Source organism: Nomascus leucogenys, chromosome 4, assembly GCF_006542625.1.
Source record: "Nomascus leucogenys isolate Asia chromosome 4, Asia_NLE_v1, whole genome shotgun sequence".
NCBI lineage: Eukaryota > Metazoa > Chordata > Mammalia > Primates > Hylobatidae > Nomascus > Nomascus leucogenys.
This window is the reverse complement of record NC_044384.1, coordinates 113,380,302-113,401,562: the sequence shown is the minus strand read 5'-3', so window position 1 is coordinate 113,401,562 and position 21,261 is coordinate 113,380,302. Positions and strand designations below refer to the sequence as shown.

The 21,261-nt window shown below is 45.7% G+C and overlaps 1 protein-coding gene and 1 pseudogene across 7 annotated transcripts in view; both read left to right on the top strand.

The window, feature by feature from the left end:
• The window catches only part of DLEC1 (DLEC1 cilia and flagella associated protein), a 92,179-nt gene that overhangs the window by 9,477 nt on the left and 61,441 nt on the right, over positions 1–21,261 (top strand). For 5 of the 7 annotated variants that reach the window (XM_030812118.1, XM_030812122.1, XM_030812117.1 and 2 more), the window contains exons 1-2: positions 1,835–2,846; positions 9,206–9,356. In XM_030812118.1, the coding sequence (XP_030667978.1) occupies positions 2,436–2,846; positions 9,206–9,356 (562 nt within the window). In that variant the 5' untranslated portion in view covers positions 1,835–2,435. Of the gene's footprint in view, positions 1–1,834; positions 2,847–9,205; positions 9,357–21,261 lie in introns of those variants that run through there. The other 2 variants (XM_030812120.1, XM_030812119.1) reach the window with 1 other exon arrangement.
• Positions 14,477–20,557, top strand: LOC105740281 (annotated as a pseudogene).

Sequence of the window (21,261 nt, the reverse complement as noted above, 5' to 3'; positions counted from 1 at the left end):
AAAAGTGACCTGAGCTCTGTTACCAGTGCAGGGTCACAGCCATTCATTTCTCCAGTTAGCCAGGGAGCAAACAGAAATTGAATGCTGGGCATGGTAGAATCAGGGATGAATCCAGTTTATCAAGCAGAGAGATACTGGTAGAACAGGGACCTGAGGGTGGAGATAGGTGATGCACAGAAGAAACAGGGAGGCAGGGAAGAGAGTGTGTCAGTCAGAGGGAATGGGCAGCAGCACCAGAGGCTGCTGAGATGAGGACTGAGGGGTGGCTGTTGCCACTGGAGAGACAGGAGGGTTGCTGGTGACCTTAGCCTGGAGCCAGAGGGAGGAGGGGTCATACAAAGGGAGACCTCTCCCAGGCTAGTCAGACTCTGTGACTGTCTCTGAGGCTGTCTAGAGGCAGGGTGGAGAAGCCAAAAGTAATGGCAAGAGTCCATTGTCCTGTCCTTCCCTATAACAGGGAAGGGGGCCAGAGAGCCTCCACAAGCGGAACTGCTCCTAAATGACAAGACCACATTTGCCACATTAGAGCAATGGAGGCCCCTAGACTGTTGCACCCTTCTTCCTACCCACAGCTCCTTCCTGCACCACTGGGGGCCTTGCATGCTTGTGGAAAATTGGAGAAATGCCTGTTTGCCAAACCTCCCTCCACTTCCCTCCTCCTCCCTGCACCATAGCTATCCTTTTAAGTCAGCCCTGGGAAGATACATTTAAAGAAGAAGACTGCATAGGCCCTGGAATGAACTCAGGACATGTGGGCACATACTTTTGGAGTCCCATGTACCTGGAGGTGGGGCACGGGGCACATCATCTTGGCCCTGTGGTCTCTTACTCTGTGGGAAAGAGTGCAGGGGACAGCCAGAGATGGGCCTCTCAAGCACACAGTCCAGGGCAGGCGGCCCTGGCTTCTCAGCTCTCAGGACAGAAAAGGTACTGGAAAGGACAAAAGAGAGAGCCAGGCCCAACCAAGAGAAGTAGAAGTGGAAGTAGCCCAGGTGTGTGGGCAAGCATCCTAGCACTCATCTCTGGAAGTGGGTTTCAGGGTGTAAGGCAAGCAAACTCACCATGGAGTAGAAAGTGGTTGGTTGTATCACCTGTGAGCAAAAGCCATGGTGTGCAAATGACAACAGTCAATGTGATGTCATGCTGCTGCCCTGGACAAATGCAGTCCTCTTCTCCATCTCAGTGATGCTGTCATCACCCCCCTGATTCCACACACAGGATACCTGGGAGTCATTCTTGGTGCCTGTTTCTTACCTCCCATTATCCACCAGCAAGTCTTGTCAATTCTACTTTTTGTATCTATCTCCAATCCAGTTCCCTCTCTCTCATCCAATCTCCCTTCATCTCTTTCCTAACTTCTGTGCTAGTTTCCTAACTGAACTTCCTGATGCCTCTTGCTCTCCTATCTATTCTCATAGCAGTCAGAATGATCTTAGTAAAACAGAGCTGACCATGACATGCCCCAGCTTAAGACCCTTGATGCACCTCCTACTGCCCTCAAAATAAAGTCCAAATACCCTATTGTGGCCTACCAACCCACTTATGATCTGGCTCTAACCTATCAGTGTCATTCCTCCACCCTCACACTCTTAAAGTTCCACACCTCCTGAATTTCATTCAGTCTTTCCCACATTTTTAAATATTTTGTAGAGATGGGGTCTCCCTATGTTGCCCAGGCTGGTCTCAAACTCCTGGCTTCAAGTGATCCTCCTGCCTCAGCCTCCCAAAATGTTGAGATTACAGGTGTGAGCCATCACACACACCTGGCTCTTATTTAAGTACTTTTTTGTTTTTTTTTTTTTGCCATTCTACTAACTGTAGTATTGCATTGTGGTTTTAATTTCCATTTCCCTGATGACTAATGATGTTCAGTCTGCTCATTCTTTGAAATCTCTGCTTGGTTTTCATTTGTTCCAGGAAGTAATCGCTCCTTCTACAGACTAAGTTCCTGTCCTCCTTTGTAGTTCCATGACAACCAATATTTATCTCCACCTTGGCCTTAACCCACTAAAGTACAGTTGTTTTACTGTTACCTCCACACCCACCGCCCTCATCACAAACACACACATACACGACTGTGCACTTCCTGAAGGCAGAAGCAGCATCATACTTCTTTGCTATCTTCAGCTACCAGCACAGACCTGAAACACAATCTTTACACAATAAGTATGATGAGTGAATGAACAGTTGCTTAACAAATTAAAGAATGGATAAAGGTAGGTAGGTACAAGGTTTTGCAGACAGGCCTGGCTGTGTCAATTAAACCTTTCTCCATGGGTCCTCACACTTAGTAAGCTCACTTTTAAAAGGACAATGCTGAAGATGCAAATGTCTACAATGACCACAGCGATGACGTGATCCGAGAGAAAGGCAAGGCGGAAGGGGTGGGGCCGGAAGCAGAAGTGCCGCAGGGAGTTAGCGGCGTCTCAGTTGCCATGGAGACCGGGAGCTCCAAAACGCGGAGGTCTTTAGTGTCCTGGACCAACGAGTGCCAGGGGACAATGTGGGCGCCAAGTTCGCTACCAGCCGGGTCCAGCAGCCCCAGCCAGCCCACCTGGAAGTCCTCCTTGTATTCCTCCCTCGCCTACTCCGAGGGCTTCCACTACAGCTTCGCAGCCCGGCCCCGCCGCCTCACGCAGCTTGCGCTGGCGCCGCGTCCCGAGCCTCAGCGGCTTCGTCTGCGCCCCTCCTCGCTGCGCACCCAAGATATCTCGCACTTGCTCACTGGCGTCTTCCGCAACTTGTACTCTGCCGAGGTCATCGGCGACGAAGTGAGCTCAAGCTTGATCAAGGCCCGCGGCAGCGAGAATGAGCGCCACGAGGAGTTCGTGGACCAGCTGCAGCAGGTAACGTGGCGGTTGGCGGTTGTGGAAAATTGGAGAAATGCCTGTTTGCCAAGCCTCCCTCCACTTCCCTCCTCCTCCCCGCACCATAGCTACCCTTTTAAGTCAGCCCTGGGAAGATACATTTAAAGAAGAAGACTGCATAGGCCCTGGAATGAACTCAGGACATGTGGGCACATGCTTTTGGAGTCCCATGTACCTGGAGGTGGGGCACGGGGCACATCATCTTGGCCCTGTGGTCTCTTACTCTGTGGGAAAGACTGCAGGGGGACAGCCAGAGATGGGCCTCTCAAGCACACAGTCCAGGGCAGGCAGCCCTGGCTTCTCAGCTCTCAGGACAGAAAAGGTACTGGAAAGGACAAAAGAGAGAGCCAGGCCCAACCAAGAGAAGTAGAAGTGGAAGTAGCTCAGGTGTGTGGGCAAGCATCCTAGCACTCATCTCTGGAAGTGAGTTTCACCGTCTGCGGACGGTGCCGGGGACTCAGCGCTGGGCACGCGTCAGCACCTGCCAGGTGCCAGGCGCTGTTCCAGGATCTGGGGCTGCAGCTGAAAAACAGCCCATCATGCCAAAGTGGGCCCGACATTCTAGTGGAAGGACGCTCTATCCATACACACACATATGCAAATACCACACATACCACACAACATGTGGCATATATCTGTAGCACCTGTCTATATTTCTCTAGACACATCCGTTATATATTGCATATATCAATGAACGACTGCGGCAGACCGCTGAATAGTTGTTCCGTGGAGATGATAAAGCCAAAAGTCACCCGGCTTTGGGGTGCCTTTGTATCACAAATTACAATCTTGACTGGGCCATTCATGCGCAGATTTTAGGAAGCGTGTCTAATCTCTAGAAGAGCAACTCTGCTTCCTCATCTGTACAAGGAGAAAACCAGCTGACTCGGGGCCTCTGTGCTGAGTCGGCCTCTGCTGGCCACACTACTGAGGACTCCCTTAAACTTGTGGGCACTCCTCCCATACCCGATCCTTTACCCCGGTGTGCTTCCTGCCTCTCAGATCTTCTCCTTTCTGTTCTGTCCTCTACCTGCCCCTTAAGTGACATGCATCCCACGTCCTTAGCTTCAGTCATTCCTTCACTTAACACATTTGTTGAATGTCTGCTGGATATCATACTCTGTTCTAGGCAGTGGGGATTCAGCAGTGAATAAAAACGCCAGTGTTCGGGCACACCCACACTCACACACGCAACCTGTTTTCTGTAGCTTTCAACCTAACTGAGGTAGATAGACATTAACAAAATGAATACCCATACAGTATGTGAGATACTTATAGGACCAGCCTCGCCCCCTCCATGGGTTATAGGCTTCTTGAAGTGCAGCCAGAGCCCCTGGCTGGGACCCTGGTACTCTGTGATTCGTGGGTCACCACATTCACTCTGCTAAGACTTCAGCCTACCCAGCCAGACCTTGCCCTTGAACTTCAGACTCACATCCCTGTCATTCACATGAGCCAGAATATATGGAGCATTATAAACCTATAAACCCCATGACCAGTCACCCTGTTCATTGGATTCTATCTTCTCAGTATCTGTCCCATAAGTAGCCACTATACCAGAATCTGAATTGGCAAAGAGTGATCCCTTTTTTTGAAGGAAAAAAGTAATACTTACTACAATTTTTTTTTTTTTGACAGAGTCTGGCTCTGTTGCCCAGGCTGGAGTGCAGTGGTGGGATCACAGCTCACTGCAGCCTTGACATCAGGGGCTCAACTGATCCTCCCACCTCAGCATCTGGAGTAGCTGGGACCACAGGTGTGCACCAGTATGCCCACCTTATTTATTTATTTATTTATTTATTTATTTAAGATGGAGTCTCACTCTGTCACCCAGGCTGGAGTGCATGGCACAATCTCGGCTCACTGCAAGCTCCACCTCCCACATTCATGCCATTCTCCTGCCTCAGCCTTCAGAGTAGCTGGCACCTGCCACCACACCTGGCTGATTTTTTTTTTTGTATTTTTAGTAGAGACGGGGTTTCACTGTGTTAGCTAGGATGGTCTCGATCTCCTGACCTCGTGATCTGCCCACCTTGGCCTCCCAAAGTGCTGGGATTACAGGCATGAGCCACCATGCCCGGCCTAATTTTTTATTTTTTAAAAATTGTGAGACGGGGTCCCACTATGTTGCCCAGGCTGGTCTCAAATTCCTGGCGTCAATCGATCCTTCCACCTCAGCCTTCCCAGATGCCGGTATTACAGGTGTGAGCCACTGTGCCTGGCCCACATTATAAAAATCTTAATTTAGAAGCTGAAATTTAATTTAAACATTTGAAGTTTTAAAATTGCAGAAATTTCAAAATGCAGAAAAGTTTAAAGAGTGATCCCCTATAGAAATACAACTATGCGGCCGGGTGTGGTGGCTCACATCTGTAATCCCAGCACTTTGGGAGGTCGAGGCAGGCAGATCATGAGGTCAGGAGTTCGAGACCAGTCTGACCAACATAGTGAAACCCTGTCTCTACTAAAAATACAAAAAATTAGCCGGGCATGGTGGTGTGTGCCTGTAATCCCAGCTACTCAGGAGGCTGAGACAGGAGAATTGCATGAACCCGGGAGGCGGAGGTTGCAATGAGCCAAGACTGCACCACTGCACTCCAGCCTGGGCGACAGAACAAGACTCCATTTCAAAAAAAAAAAAAAAGAAGGAGAAATACAACTGTGCAAAGATAAGTTGACTTTATAAATTATGGTATACTACAAAGTTGTTAAAAAGAATGAATTATACCTGCATCGTAGACAAACACAGCTACCATTTATTTATTTATTTATTTGTTTGTTTGTTTATGTATTTATTTATTTTTTGAGGCAGAGTCTCGCTCTGTCACCCAGTCTGGAGTGCAGTGGCACGATCTTGGCTCACTACAACTTCCGTCTCCTGGGTTCAAGCGATTCTCCTGCTTCAGCCTCCTGAGTAGCTGGGATTACAGACATGCACCACCACGCCCGGCTAATTTTTGTCTTTTTAATAGAGATGGAGTTTCACCATGTTGGCCAGGCTGGTCTCCAACTCCTGACCTCAGGTGATCTGCCCGCCTCAGCCTCCCAAAGTGCTAGAATTACAAGCATGTGCCACCGCGCCTGGCCTCCCATTTATTAATTTAGCAAAAAAGCCATAGAACAATGTTAGGATAATTTCATTTTTTATAATATATATGCATGGGAAAAAAGCTGAAAACGTTTACAACAAAATGTTAACAATATTCTTATGGGACATTTAACTTTTTCTTTGCACATTTCTATATTGTCTGAATTTTGCAATGTACACAAATTAATTTTGTAATTACAAAAAAAGAAACTGAAAAGAGCAGGCATCTGTTATTCCACTTCTGTAACGTTGCTGGTTTTTTGTTGTTGTTGTTGTTTTTGTTGTTGTTGTTTGAGACAGAGTCTTGCACTGTTGCCTGGGCTAGAGTGCAGTGGCACGATCTCAGCTCACTGCAACCTCCACCTCCTGGGTTCATGTGATTCTCCTGCCTCAGCCTCCCAAGTAGCTGGGATTACAGGCACACACCACCACACCAGGCTAATTTTTAGTATTTTTAGTTAAGACAGGGTTTCACTATGTTGGCCAGACTGGTCTTGAACTCCTGACTTCATGATCCACCCGCCTCGGCCTCCCAAAGTGCTGGGATTACAGACGTGAGACACTGCGCCTGGCAAAGTTGCTGTTCTTATACCTATATTCCTCTCCCTCTTTCCTTTTTCGTCATCTGTTCTTTGCTTTTCCTCACTCATCTCTAGATGTCACTGCCATGTGACTGTACAGGACTCAAATTCATTCTCCCTGGGAGGAGCAATAATCACTATTCCGTAAGTGTCTGCATTGCCTGAGTTTTCCCTCAGATAACCCCGTTGGCAGCTGATCTTCCCCAAGCCCACCTATAGAAATATCTCATGGTCTAATGATTAAGAGCCAATGCTCTGGAACCATACACCCTGGGTTCAAGTCCTGGCTCCTGCACATACCATCTATATGACCTTGGGTGATATTTACTTCTATAAGCCTCAGTTTCCTTATCTATAAAATGCAGATAATAATAATAATAATATTCACCCCATAGGTTGGTTGTTTTGAGGATTAAATGAGTCAATACAGTAAAGCATTTACAATATTGAGCATTTACAGCGTGGTAAGCCCTCAGTAAGTGATAATTGGTCTTGTTATTTGGACAAGATGCTAATTCCTACATCCAGAAATTAGGGTCAGAGATTGTCAGCAGACACAAATAGTAAGACACATGACACAGAACATAGTACTTTATATTTGAGGAACTGTCCCAGGCCACTGTCTCCTGAAAGGCATTTCCTGACCCCAAGAAGATTTAGTTACTTCCTCTTAGCCTTCCTTATATCCTCATTCATATGCTATTATAGCACTTTTAAGAGTTGATTTCACTTATTTGTATCCTTGCCAGGCCCCTCCTGCTAAACTGTAAACTCTTTAAGAGCAGAAACCATATCTGATTCATTTCCCCAAATGTAAATGGTAATTACACAATAAATCTTTTTTTTTTAAGATGGAGTTTCACTCCTGTTGCCCAGGCTGGAGTGCAATGGCACAATCTCAACTCACTGCAACCTCTGCCTCCTGGGTTCAAGTGATTCTCCTGCCTCAGCCTCCCGAATAGCTGGGATTACAAGTGCCCGCCACCACGCCCGGGTACACAATAAATCTTTGTTAAAAGAATGACTAAATAAATATCTTTGCAATCCCACCAACTTTAGGAATACAATAAGGAACACTGTCTTCCTACATAAACTTTTTTTTTTTTTCTTTAAAAGAAATGGGGTTGGCCGGGCATGGTGGCTCATGCCTGTAATCCCAGCACTTTGGGAGGCTGAGATGAGAGGATTAGTTGAGTCCAGGAGTTTGAGACCCCATCTCTACAAAAAAATTCAAAAATTAGCTGGATATGGTGGTGTATGCCTGTAATCCCAGCTACTTGGAGGCTGAGGCAGGAGGATTTCTTGACCCCAGGAATAGCAGGCAGGGGTGAGCTGTGATTGCGCCACTATACTCCAGGCTAAGCCACAAAGTAAGACTCCAGTTCTAAAAAATAAATAAGAAAGGAAAATAAGACTGGGTGCAGTGGCTCTTGCCTGCAATCCCAGCACTTTGGGAGGCTGAGGTGGGTAGATCACCTGAGGTCAGGAGTTCAAGACCAGCCTGGCCAACATGGTGAAACCCCATCTCTACTAAAAAATATACAAAAAATTAGCTGGGCATCATGGCGGGTGCCTGTAATCCCAGCTGCTTCAGAGGCTGAGGCAGGAGAATCACTTGAACCTGGGAGGCAGAGGTTTCAGTGAGCCAAGGTCATGCCATTGCACTCCAGCCTAGGCAACAAGAGCAAAACTCTGTCTCAAAAAAAAAAAAAAAAAAAAAAAAAGGAAAAGAAAGAAACAGGGTCTCACTGTGTTGCCCAGGCTGATCTTGCACTCCTAGGCTCAAGTGATTCTCTTGCCTGCCAAGTAACTGGGACTACTGGTGCACACCACCATGCCTGGCTAATGCAAACTATCATTCATATTACCTGTACCAGTGAGCTCTCTGCTTCTTGCCTCGAGAAGTCTGAACCAGAAAATATGGATCAGAAGTTTGGCTGGTTGAATAGTCAATCGGTAATTAGTCTTGAGGAGTATGTTGGGCATCCCAGTGGACTCTCTGGGCGCAAGTACTGTGACAGAGTTTGGGCTACAGGTGTTTGTTAGCTATCAACACCTGTGAGGGGAAGGGAATGGAAGAAGGAGTGAACCACGGAAGAAGCTGAACTGTGATGGGGGCCCAACAAGCCTTGACAGATGCAGCAGGTTGCTCTGAAGAGAGTATTGCTTGTCAAAGTTTCTCTCTCTGGGTCAAAAAATGGCCAGGCCTTTATACCCCTGCCTCTCTCTGTCACAGGATGTGGGTGCTGCAGAAAGGACATGGTCTCAGGTGACTCCTTTTCAGCAGCTTAGGTAGACTGTGAAGGGGCTGTCTGCTGACGACGTTCCCTGTAGCTAGGGAGCAAGTCCTTCCTTGAACGTGGATCTAGGTGGCACCACAGGAAGTGTGCTAACTTGTATTTGGTATTTCACTGTTTGGATGGCAGCTCTCTTTATTGTGAAGCCAGGAGACAGGTAACTAAGCTCGAGTAGTTACTGGCCTTACTATGAAACCTTTAAACCATTCCCCTCTATGGGTCTCAGTTTTCAGATCTAGTAGTTCAGACCAGATGGTTGCAATAGTTCTCTGACTGTTCTGTGCTTCACTGGAAGCCCTGATCCTGGGGTAAAGCTAAGTAATGGTAAGTAATCTCACCATATTTCTGTGCATTTGATCATCCCCCTGCCAGATTCGGGAGCTCTATAAGCAGCGGCTGGATGAGTTTGAAATGTTGGAGAGACATATCACTCAGGCCCAAGCACGGGCTATTGCGGAAAACGCGCGGGTCATGAGCCAGCCTGGAGTACAGGACCTCGAGAGCCTTGTCAGGTTGCCTCCAGGTGTGTATAAAGAACTCCCACATGCCCGCCTGATTCCCGGGCTGTTGATATTTTACTGTGTTTGCTCCATTGCCCACTCTCTAGGCTTTTTCTGGATATTTGGAGAGCAAGTCGCAGACATGATAATACGAATATTACCACAAAAGAATATTTCACTACCACAAAACACTTCCATATGTGTATCTCCAAAATAGGGATGCTCTCCTACATAACCAGCATGTAACCCCCACAACCTGGAAATCAGTTTCTGTGCAACACTAACCTCGGACCCACAGACACTTGTCAACCTAAATAGCAGAGAGAGACTCTCTAAAAGAAAATGATGGGCACTGCAATGGGAATACACGTGCCATTGTAAACTGTGTGCATATTCAGGGAGGTAAAGGAAGACAAAGGTTTTTAAAGGAAAAGTGAGGAGGATTACACGATGGTTTTGAAGTAATTATCCTTGGCTGAAGAATCATTAACAAGAGTAGTACCAGTCTGAGATTAAACAGGCGGTTGCTGGGCAGATTTTTGTGTGTGTGTAAGGTTGCAATGACCTTTGTGTGAGGTTGTAATTTTTGTGGCATGATATGGTTTGTCTGCATCCCCACCCAAATCTCACCTTGAATTGTAGCTCTCATAATCCCCACGTGTCATGGGAGGGACCTGGTGGGAGGTATTGAATCATGGGGGCAGGTTTTTCCCTTGCTATTCTCATGATAGTGAGTAAGTCTGATGAGATCTGATGGTTTTATAAAGGGCGGTTCTCCTGCACACACTCTCTTGCCTACTCTCATGTAAGACATGCCTTTGCTCCTCCTTCACCTTCTACCATGATTGTGAGGCCTCCCCAGCCATGTGGAACTGTGAGTCCATTAAACCTCTTTTTCTTTATAAATTACACAGTCTTGGGTATTTATTCATAGCAGTATGAAAATGGACTAATACAAGGTGTCTTTTGTGATAATTCTTGTTATCAGGCACTTATGCATGGCCTTCCCCAGCACCATTTGTCAGGGTTTTTTAAAACAAGTGACTCCATTTTGATTCGGACAACTTTTACATCCCATTCAAATTTTACGGACTGTCCTACTGTGGCTTTTTCCCCTCTCAGGCCCAGGATCCTGTCCAGGAAGTCATGTCACATGCAATTGTAATGTCTCTTTTTGAGATGCCTTCATTTGGAACAATTCCTTGATCTTTTCTTGTCTTTCATCTTCCTGACAGTTCTTGACCAGACTTATATTCTGTAGGATGGGGATGGTTCTGTCTGACGCTTCCCCATGACCAGACTTAGGTGTGCATTCTGGGCAACAGCACCACATAAAGCTATTCCTTGTTCATCTCACTGCAGCACAGCAGGAGGGTCACGCGGTATTAACCTCCATCCCCTGAGTAGGTTGGTGTCTGCCAGAATTTTCTGCATTAAATTCTCCAAATCAAATTATAATTGATTAGCATTTTGTAGAGAGGTATTCTCAGATTACACCAATATCTTGTTCCTCATCAAAGCTCTATCGCCAAACCACCAGCATTCACTGAAAACCCTTTTCTTAATGCAGAAGTTTAAAGAGTGATCCTTTAGAAATACAACTATGCAAAGATAAGTTGACTTTATGGATTATGGTATATCCACACTATGGAATACTCCAAAGTTGTTTAAAAGAATGAATTATACCTGTGTTGTAGATATAGATGGCTGTCTGCTATTTATTAATTTAGCAAAAAAGTCACAGAACAATGTTAGGATAATCCTATTTTTATAGTATAGATGCATGAAAAAGCTGAAAACTTGTATATCAGAATGTTAACAATGCTCTTAGGGGGCAATTAACTACCTATAATCAAAATTGGGTTGTTTTTCCTATGGCCTTGTCCATAGTCTGGATTTTACTGATATCAGCATCGTGGTGTCATTTAACCTGTTCTTCCTTGTATTTCCTGTAAATCTGTAATTAGTTCTAGAGGCTTTATGAGGTTTAGGTTCAATGAGGGCCAGGTGGTGGGGAAAGAGCACTTCATAGGTGGTGCTGTGCGTTTCCATCAGGAGGTACATGATATGTGGTTGCTATCTCTCCTTTCATGACGCTGGCAGCGTTTTTATTTTATTACTTTATTAGGGGTTACAAATTATAATGAAATGCTAATGGTAATAATAATTCTATCGTTCTTTATTTATTTGTCAGCTGAAATACTTCTATAAAGATAAACTTTTCAGAAACTACTGTGATTACCCCAAAGTATGGGCAGCATTAATTCTTTCCCTTTATTTGCCAGTGTTTAAAATAGTGAGTTGGTTCCCCTAACATCTGCCAAAGGTGACTAATGAGGTTTGTTTGGTTGTTTTAGTATCATTGTGGACTCTTGGATTTCATGACTGCAAATTATTTATTATCCTTTTGGTGCTCAAATTGTTCCATCTTTGGCAGAGAGCCTTTTCCAGTTGACTGCTGATTCATTTGACAATCAGCTGTCTTTGATAACTTCCTCGCTTTCTGAGCTGGTGAGATGTTCCAGGCTCATCTTGGGTATTTCTGGCCCCAGAACTGGAATCAGCCATTTCTTCAAGAAATGCTGATTCCTTTTATTCCCTCCACCACTCCCCACAAAGACCTTGACCTATTCTCCTGAATTCTTGAAAATTATCATTTTCCAGTGCAGTAGACAGAAAAGACAGTATATTTAGGAGACCTGTTATATCTGTGGCCTAGAGGGAAAGATCTAAGGGAGGAAGAAGTGGAAGATACAGTGCCTTAAAAGGCATTTAAACTTATGAGGACCTACTAGGGCCCAGATGCTAATATGCTTTGCATAGGTTATCCCACTAAATCCTCCCGACAACCCTGTAAGGTAGGTTTTCTTTCTATCTTACAGGTGTAGGAACTAAGATAATCAAATGACTTCCCTGAAGCCCCACAGCTTGGAAGGGGTGGAACTTAGATTTGAACTTGGGTGTGTCTGCTGTCAAAACCCATGGCTTTCTTCTATCAGGAGAAGGAAGGATTGTTGATGAGCCACGGTGTCTCAGGAGTGTTGATGACTTCTCTTAGAGTGTGGCTCTGAGCAGCAGAAGCCCTATCCTTCGTCAGGCCTGCCAGACCTCTGAGACTCAAGTCCCATTAAATAGTAACACTCAGGCACAGGTTCTGTATCTCTTCCTGTTTCCCCCTCCACCACAGCACAGCGTAGCTGCAAGGACCCCTCCTTCAATGGCGGCCCAGATAATGTAGATTTTGGCAGAAATTATTGGTAGCAAATTTCCAGAGTCTTTACTGGTTGCCTGATGTTCCCTGAGTCCTGGGAGTCAGCTACTGTCCCTTTTTTGTTGTTGTTGGCTAGAGATTAGGGGAGATTAAATTAACTATTTGGGTTTCTTTTTTAAATGAAAGTGAAATAAAATGTTGAGAACCAGGAGACAAATGTCAGTTTGGGGAATTTTTCAATGACTTTCATTTTATTTTTACCCAAGAATGATATTAAATTCTAATCAGACATTATCTGCCCTGGTTTCTCAGGTCTCTGTTGGTAATGTGAGGTGAAGAAGTAGACACACTAATCCAGTTCCATGGATACCCCTCTGGTGTCTGCTTCTCAGAGAAGGGTGAGGTAACTTTTTTTATAACTTAGATAACTGGCAATGAGGACATTCCCCTAAAAGTTTCTTATTTGAGGCATAGAGGCAACCCTTCTGTGTTTGCTAATACAAATGTGACAAAGTGGCAAGCACATGTAAATGCTCCAAAGTGAAGGAGAGAGATCAGAAAGCTGCAGAACATCTTGTGCTTTCATTCTTGTCCCTTGCTGGAAACTTGTCCACATTATCCAAGACCTTGCAGAGCCATGCCCAGGAGCCACAGTGTCAGTATAGGAAGTCCACCGTTCCCAGAGGAGAAAAGATGGTCACAAGGCCAGAGCAGGCTTTTCCAAGGCTCCCGGGGTACATGCCCAGGCCTGACAGCTCCTGCAGACACAGCACCTAGCCACCCATAACCTGGGGCAGGACTGTGGAAAGAATTGTATCAGAAGAGAGAGGATACATCTCTTGTCACATGGCCATTGTCCTTTGTATAAAAGTCTTATCTTTTGATATTTTAAATAGGCCATCACCAAAGTCCTTGGGAACTGGGCTAGCTTGTGTCAACTTGGCATTACTGTTACCCCCTGCTAAAGTCTCTGTTGCCAAGGAGAGACCAGGGAGTACATTTCCCAGAAGGCACCTCCCCCTTGTGCTTCCAGGATAGGTCAGCTGATGAGAGGCCCTTGGTGAGTTTTGGAAAGGAAGGCCATTTATTTCAAAAAGCAGTAGTAGGCAGTTGATTGAGTGGCTGTGAGTTTCAAAACAGCTTCCAGATAACTTTTTTTTTTTTTTTCAAGACAGAGTGTCGCTTTGTCACCCAGGCTGGAGTGCAGTGGTGTAGTCTTAGCTCACTGCAACCCCTGACTCCTGGGCTCAAGTGATCCTCCCACCTCAGCCTCCCTAGTAGCTGGGACCACAGGCACATACCACCACACCCGGCTAGTTTTTTGTATTTTTAGTAGAGACAGGGTCTTGCCATGTTGCCCAGGCTGAGTTTCCAGATAATGTCTTAAGAAAGCCCTGCTTCAGTGCTGCTGGCTGAAGTTGTTAATGATGATGTCTTAGTTCGTTTGTGTTGCTGTAAAGGAATACCTGAGGCAGGTAATTTATAAAGAAAAGAGGTTGATTTGGCTCATCATTCTGCAGGCTGGAATACTGGGCATCTGCTGAAAGCCTCAGTCTGCTTCCACTCATGGGGGAAGGCAAAGGGGAGCCATGCAGATATCACATGGCGAGAAAGCAAGTGAGAGTGGGAGGTTTGGGGGGGCCAAGTGAGCTAATACAGTGAGGACTCACTCCCTGTCTGCCCCCACCTAGGGCATTCATCTACACATGAGGGGTCCACTCCCATGACCCAACACTTTCCACTGGGCCCCACCTCCAACCTTAGGAAGAAATTTCAGTGTAAGATTTGAGGGAACAAACTCCTAAACTATAGCAGATGGCTTCCCTGACATTATTTTCCTCGGTCTGCAATCCTCTGTATTAAAACCTTTAATATTTGATATACATAGATTGGTTTCTGTTTTCCTGATGGAACTCTCAATGAACATATGTGATGGGGAAAGGCGTGTCTTCACTGATAGGTTGGTTATAGGAGACCTTCAAAAGGAAAGACCATTCAAAGGCACCATGTCTCTCTCTTTCTCTCTTTTTTTTTTTTTTTTTTGCTGGAGGGCATTGGCTCCATCCTGGCTCACTGCAACCTCCACCTCCCAAGGGATCCTCCCACTTCAGCCTCCGGAGTAGCTGGAACCACAGACGGGCACCACCACACCCGCTAACTTTTGTGTTTTTTGTAGAGATGGGGTTTCACTGTGTTGCCCAGGCTGGTCTTGAATTCCTGGGCTCAAGCAATCCACCCACCTCAGCCTCCCACAGTGCTGGGATTACAGGCGTGAGCTACCGCACCTGGCTGGCACCATGTCGTAAGATAATGTTGGCTAATGGAGCAAACAACAAAGTTTGAAAACTTCCAACAAGTCTTCTGTTTGGCTGGTGGTGACAGCCGGGACTGATCGCTCAGCGGTGGTGGCGCAGAGGCCTCCTCCCTGGTCCACTGTGGTCCCCACCCAACCCCGCCTGTCCCTGCTGCCTGCTGCCATAGCAGGAGCTGGAGGCGTCTGCTGCCGGCGGGCAACGAGTTCCAGTGGTGCTCCTCGCAAGTCAATGGGGCCATCGAGGAGGACATGGCTGAAGATCCACCTCAGGGGAGAGGGCAGAAGAGGCTTTGACGACCAGCAGTGAGTGACCAGTGGGCTACACAGCCTCACTCTGCAGCAGATATCATTTCCACCATTGAGTTTAATTACTCTGGAGATCCTGTGGCAGGAGACAAGGACGGAGGAGTTGTTTTTCAGCAGGAGATAGAGAATAAAAGCCGCCCTCATTCTAGGGGAGACTGTAATGTTTACAGTACCTTTAAAGGTCATGAAACAGGGTTTGGCTATTAGAAAAGTCTAGAAATTGAGGAAAAAATAAAATTAGATGGTTACAACAGAACACTGTTCATTTTCTACTCTACAAATGATAAAACTATAAAATTATGGAAAAGAAGTGGATAAGATAAAAGAGCAGAAAGTTATAACTTGAATGATGAAGATGGATGACTTCAAGATCCATTTAGAATTACAGCACTATCAATGACCTGAGGATTAATTTATGACATTTAGAAATCACACATAGACGTTTTGACGTGGTAGACATCAAGCCTGCTAACATGGAGGAGCTGACAGAAGTCATTGTGGCAGCCAAGTTCCACTCATACCAGTGCAACGTGCTTGTCTACAGTAGCAGCAAATGGACCATCGACTGAGCAGCATGGGCTCCTCGGCCCTGTGCAACAGACACTCCAAGTTTTTTGAAGAGCCTCAAGATCCCAGCAGTAGGTCCTTCTTCTCAGAAATAATTTCATCCATAGCCAATGTGAAATGTAGCCATAGTGGGCAGTACCTGATGACCAGAGAGTACCTGTCGGTGAAGGTGTGGGACCTCAACATAGACAGCAGGCTGGTGGAGACCCACCAGGACCACGAGTACCTGCACAGCAAGCTCTGCTGTCTCTATGAGAATGACTGCATCTTTGATAGCTTTGAATGTTGCTGGAATGGTTCAGATAGGTGCATAGTTGAACTCACAAATAAGCAAGGGAAATCTCCCAACGGCCAGAAATGAAGAGGGAGCTGAAACCAAAAACGTAGCCTCTAAAGGCATTTATTCTGAGAGAAACCCCACACCCCTGGCTGGCCTTGGGTGCATCAGCCAATAGCAGGAACCGCTGCCTCCTGTGAACAGCAAGTTGTGGCACAGAGCTGAAGCCTTGGACCACATGAGGTGTGCAGTTGGAACTGCACCCTCAAAGATGATGAGGCCTCCTTCCACTGGAGTCCAGAGGGAAGTTAATCTGAGATCTTGCATTGGGGTGGCCAAAGCTCCCCTGAGATGTGTAAGCATAGCTTCCCATTACAAGGGTTTGAAGTTTGTGTTGGTGGCAGCTGCATGATCTGGAAAAGCTCACATTGAGGAGCTCTCCTGCCTCTGTGAGGGCAGTGTGTAGGCGCCTGGAGGGACTGCCATTTTTCTGGGTCTGGCTTCTACTCTGTTTACAGACTAACCTGCTAGCCTACAGTGTTTCACAGATGTTGACTGAAGACATGAGGTTCCTGGGTCCTTGGAGCACAGCAAGCATCATGAGCCTCTTGCTGGCACAGGTTTCCCACGGGGTGACACAAGGGGCCCAGGCAGATGCTGTGCAAGCAGTGGGGCTGATGTCATGTCTGATGCATGCTGAGGTTGGAGAACTCACTGCTTTTTCAGTAGACAGTCAACAAACCTGCACTTTGACTAGAAGAAACACGACCTCATTCCTCTAGGCCACTTGCTGTAAGCACAGCCCTGAGAAGTGGCCCAGGTTAAAAGAATGGTGTTCTTTGCAAACTTAGTGAGAACATGCATGGTGGGTCGCTGCTCCCAGCACACCCAGGTCTCTCTGGATTTCCCCAGATTAAAACCAGCTAAACATGAGCTCACAGGTAAAATTACCAAGCACATACGGGAAAAGCCACCACGAGTAAGTCAGCAGAACCACAGCGGAACTGAACCTCTGAGAACCCAGCCTTTGACATCCTAAATTAAACTAAGAATGCTTGAGATATTTACAGACTAAAGGAAGGAAACAGCCTGAACCAGGGGCCACAAGACCACTAAAAATGACCTGGCAGACTGGAGAGGAATCAAAGAGAACGTCTGGAAATGACAAGTACAATAGATGAAACTGTGGGTTTAACAACAGGTCCATTTTGGCTACAGAGATTTTGAATTAGTAGATGGAAAGGCAAATCAGAAGAAATGCAGACTAGAGAGCCAAAGAGATAGAAAACATGAAACATAAGAACTGTGGAGGTCAGGATGAGGCACAGCACACATTTAAACAGAGAAGTGTGGGGACATAAGGCTTAAAGTGACAGTGGCCAGGAATTTTCTGTAACTTATGAAAGCCTGAATACACAGAATCAGGAAGCATAGAAATCCACATCCATATCATCATGAAACTGCAGGACACCAAGTGCAAAGAGATCTTAAATGCAGCCAAGGAGAAAGCACAAATTACAGAGAGCAGATGCTGAGACTGAGAGTAGACTTTGTAGTGGCCACAGTAGGAGCCGGAAGCCATGTGATACAGTGAGTGTGACTTGGGACTCTTCACCATCAGCTTAGAATCAGGCATTGAAATAGATGGTTGTTCAAGAATCTGCTCATGGTAAAGCCATTTCCAGATGGGAAACAGAATTTATCACAACAGGAAACTCAGGAGAGTGAGACTCAAGGAACTCACTGAAGAACGTACTTCCAGCAGAAGGAGAGTGGTCCTGGAGAAAGGGTGTGATTCTGAGATAGGCAGATGAACAGAGCAGTCAGTGAAGGTGTGAGCAACGGAAAGCAACGTGGACTCTAAAGCTCTGTTAACTGGGTGACTCTGGTTATCTGGGTTGTGGGGAGAAAAATTAGAGCCCTCGCCAACACCACACAGCAAATAAGCTCTGAATATTTTAAAGCCTAGAAGATGCTATGAGAAAGCATCTTCATGAGCTCTGGAGATGAAAGGCCTTCTTTAACAAGGTCCTAAATGCCCAGTGAAGGAAAATATTAAGAAATTCAGGCTGATCGTGCTGGCTCACGCCTGTAATCCCAGAACTTTGGGAGACTGAGTTGGGTGGATCACTTGAGCCCAGGAGTTTGAGACCAGCCTGGGCAAAATGGTGAAACCTCATCTCTAGAAAAAATACACACACACATACACACACACAAATAGCTGAGTGTGGTGGCATGCGCCTCCCAGCTACTTGGGAGGCTGAGATGGGAGGATCACCTGAGCTAGGGAGGTGGAGTTTGCAATAAGCCGAGATCGTGCCACCGCACTCCAGCCTGGGGGATAGAACGAGACCCTGTCTCAAAAAAAAAAAAAAACAATAAAGTAGTTAAATTTAGTGGTTTTTGGTTTTTTGGTTTTGTTTTTGTTTTTTGAGACAGGGTCTTGCTCTGTTGCCCAGGCTGGAGTGTAGTGGCTCAATCTAGGCCCACTGCAACCTCTCTCTCCTGGGTTCAAGTGATTCTCCTGCCTCAGCCGCCTGAGTAGTTGGGATTACAGGCATGCGCCACCACGCCTGGCTGATTTTTGTATTTTTAATAGAGATGGGATTTTACCATGCTGGCCAGGCTGGTCTCAAACTCTTGACCTCAAGTGATCTGCCCACCTCGGCCTCCCAAAGTGCTGGGATTATAGGTGTGAGCAACCATGCCCGGCCAACTACATTAAATTTTAAACTTCTTTATTTTGAAATAAAAAGTAAAAACAGGCTGCTCTGCCTATGGAGTAGCCATTCTTTTATTCCTTTACTTTCTTAATAAACTAGCTTTCATCTTAAAAAAAAAAATGAAAACAAAATCCACAAAAGCAAACATAATGAACAGATTCAGTATCCAGAATATGTAAAGAATTAGGAGTCAATAAGAAGGTGGCAAACAGCTCACTTAGGAAAGAGCAAAAACCATGAATGGGAATTTGCAGAAATGGAAAAATAAATAAAAATGCTCATTCTTAGTGATCAGCAAATTAAAGCCAGAGGGATGTCCTTTCACACCCGTCAGAATGATGATGATGTCAGGGAAAGGAGTGAAGGCCAGTGGGCGAGACCACTGCCTTTTTGTGGGCCTCCTTGGTGATAGCAAGTCCAGTTGGGAGCTTCTTGTATGTACAGACAAGAAAATTTATTCAGAAGCTTGAAATAGCAAACACCTGGAGACAGCTCAGGGGTACATCATTGGGGGAATGGATAGGTAGGTTGTTGTCTATCATATACTAAAAAGCAGTAAGAATCGATTATTAGAACTATATGGATCACAGCTGGGCGCAGTGGCTCACGCCTGTAATCCCAGTACTTTGGGAGGTCAAGGCAGGTGGATCACCTGAGGTCAGGAGTTTGAGACCAACCTGTTCAACATGGTGAAACCCCGTCTCTACTAAAAATACAAAACATTAGCTGGGCATGGTGGCATGAGCCTGTAGTCCCAGCTACTCAGGCGGCTGAGGTAGGAGAAGCGCTTGAACCCAGGAAGCAGAGGTTGCAGTGAGCTGAGATCATGCCACTGCACTCCAGCCTGGGCAACAGAGCGAGACTGTCTCAAAAAAAAAAAAAAAAAGAACTACATGGATCACATAGGTGGATCCCACAAAGATAATCCACAAAGAAAGAAAATTCAGGCGGAACACATACAGTGTGATGACATATGACATGTTATATTTAAGACATGCAGAAGTTTTGTTTGTTTTTAAGAATCTGTAACTATTCAAAAATATAAACGTGTGTGGGGATGATACATATGTACTCTAGTGAGTGATTTCCCTAGCTGGGGACAGGATTGGAGATGATCTTTCTAGAGTGGGACATGGTGGAGGTTAACTGTCTTAGCAATGACTTATGGGTACTTGGATATTCACTGTATTATTCCTTTTTTTTTTTTTTTTTTTTTTTTTTGAGACGGAGTCTCGCTCTGTTGCCCAGGCTGGAGTGCAGTGGCGCAATCTCGGCTCACTGCAAGCTCCACCTCCCGAGTTCACGCCATTCTCCTGCCTCAGCCTCCCAAATAGCTGGGACTACAGGTGCCCACCACCACGCCTGGCTGATTTTTGTATTTTCAGTAGAGAAGGGGTTTCACCGTGGTCTCGATCTCCTGACCTCGTGATCTGCCTGCCTCGGCCTCCCAAAGTGGTGGGATTACAGACATGAGTCACCGCGCCCGGCCCACTGTATTATTCTTTATTCCTCTTGATATATCTGAAATATTGTGAAGTATACTTAAATTATACATCCCTAAGAATATCCAAAAGCTCTCCTGGTAATATTTGCTTACTCCATTCACTCTTACAAACACTCCCATATCTTCTTGCCTGGAAACATCTGTTGAGGGATGGGATGAAGGGGAATGAGATTTTTCAGTGCTCTCTCTGCCCAGTCCTGATCCCCTGTGTGACACCACTTTCTGGTGCTCTAGGTTGCCCTGCAAAAGCAGACATGGCCGCTTGCTCTTGAGTATGTCTGCACTGTCCCTACCTGAGGCCAGCACCAATGCGGGCGGCTAGGCAGCTCTCTTGTTTACAGTGTGGAAATGCCCACTCCCAGACCGGCATTGCCTATCAAGAATGGACAAGTGATAATAAAACTGTATAAAAGCTGAAAAAGTCTTATATTCTTCCTGTTTTTTCTTTAATTTTTATCAGAGTAATAAATATGTATGGTTTTTAAAAATCAAATAGTTTAGAAGAACTTCTAATGAAGAATAAAAAGCCTCCACCTGTACCTCATAAATTTGTACAAATGCACAGAATGTACAACACCAAGAATGACCTGTAATGTAAACATGGACTTTGGGTGATAATAATGTGTCCATGTAGGTTCTTCAGTAGTAACAAATGTATCTCTCTAGTGGGGCATATTGATAATTGGGAAGGCTGTGCATGCAGGGGCTGTATGGGGAATCTTTGTACCTTCCTCTCAATTTTGCTGCAAACCTATAACTGATCTAAAAAATAAAGTCTATTTTTAAAAAAGCCTTTTCCACCTCACCTCTCCCAACCTCAGTCCACTTGCCAAAGGTAGCCATTGCTAGTTTTAATTCTTTGGAATACCTATAAATAATGTTATTTATATGTTATATAAATAATAATGTGTTTGCTACTATTTCTGGGCTCATCACCCATAGATGTTAATTATCACCTTCCCTCTCTTGAGATTTTCTCTCTCCTGTATCTGCAGGTCAGTGGGGAATTGGCCGAGCTGGCTGGGC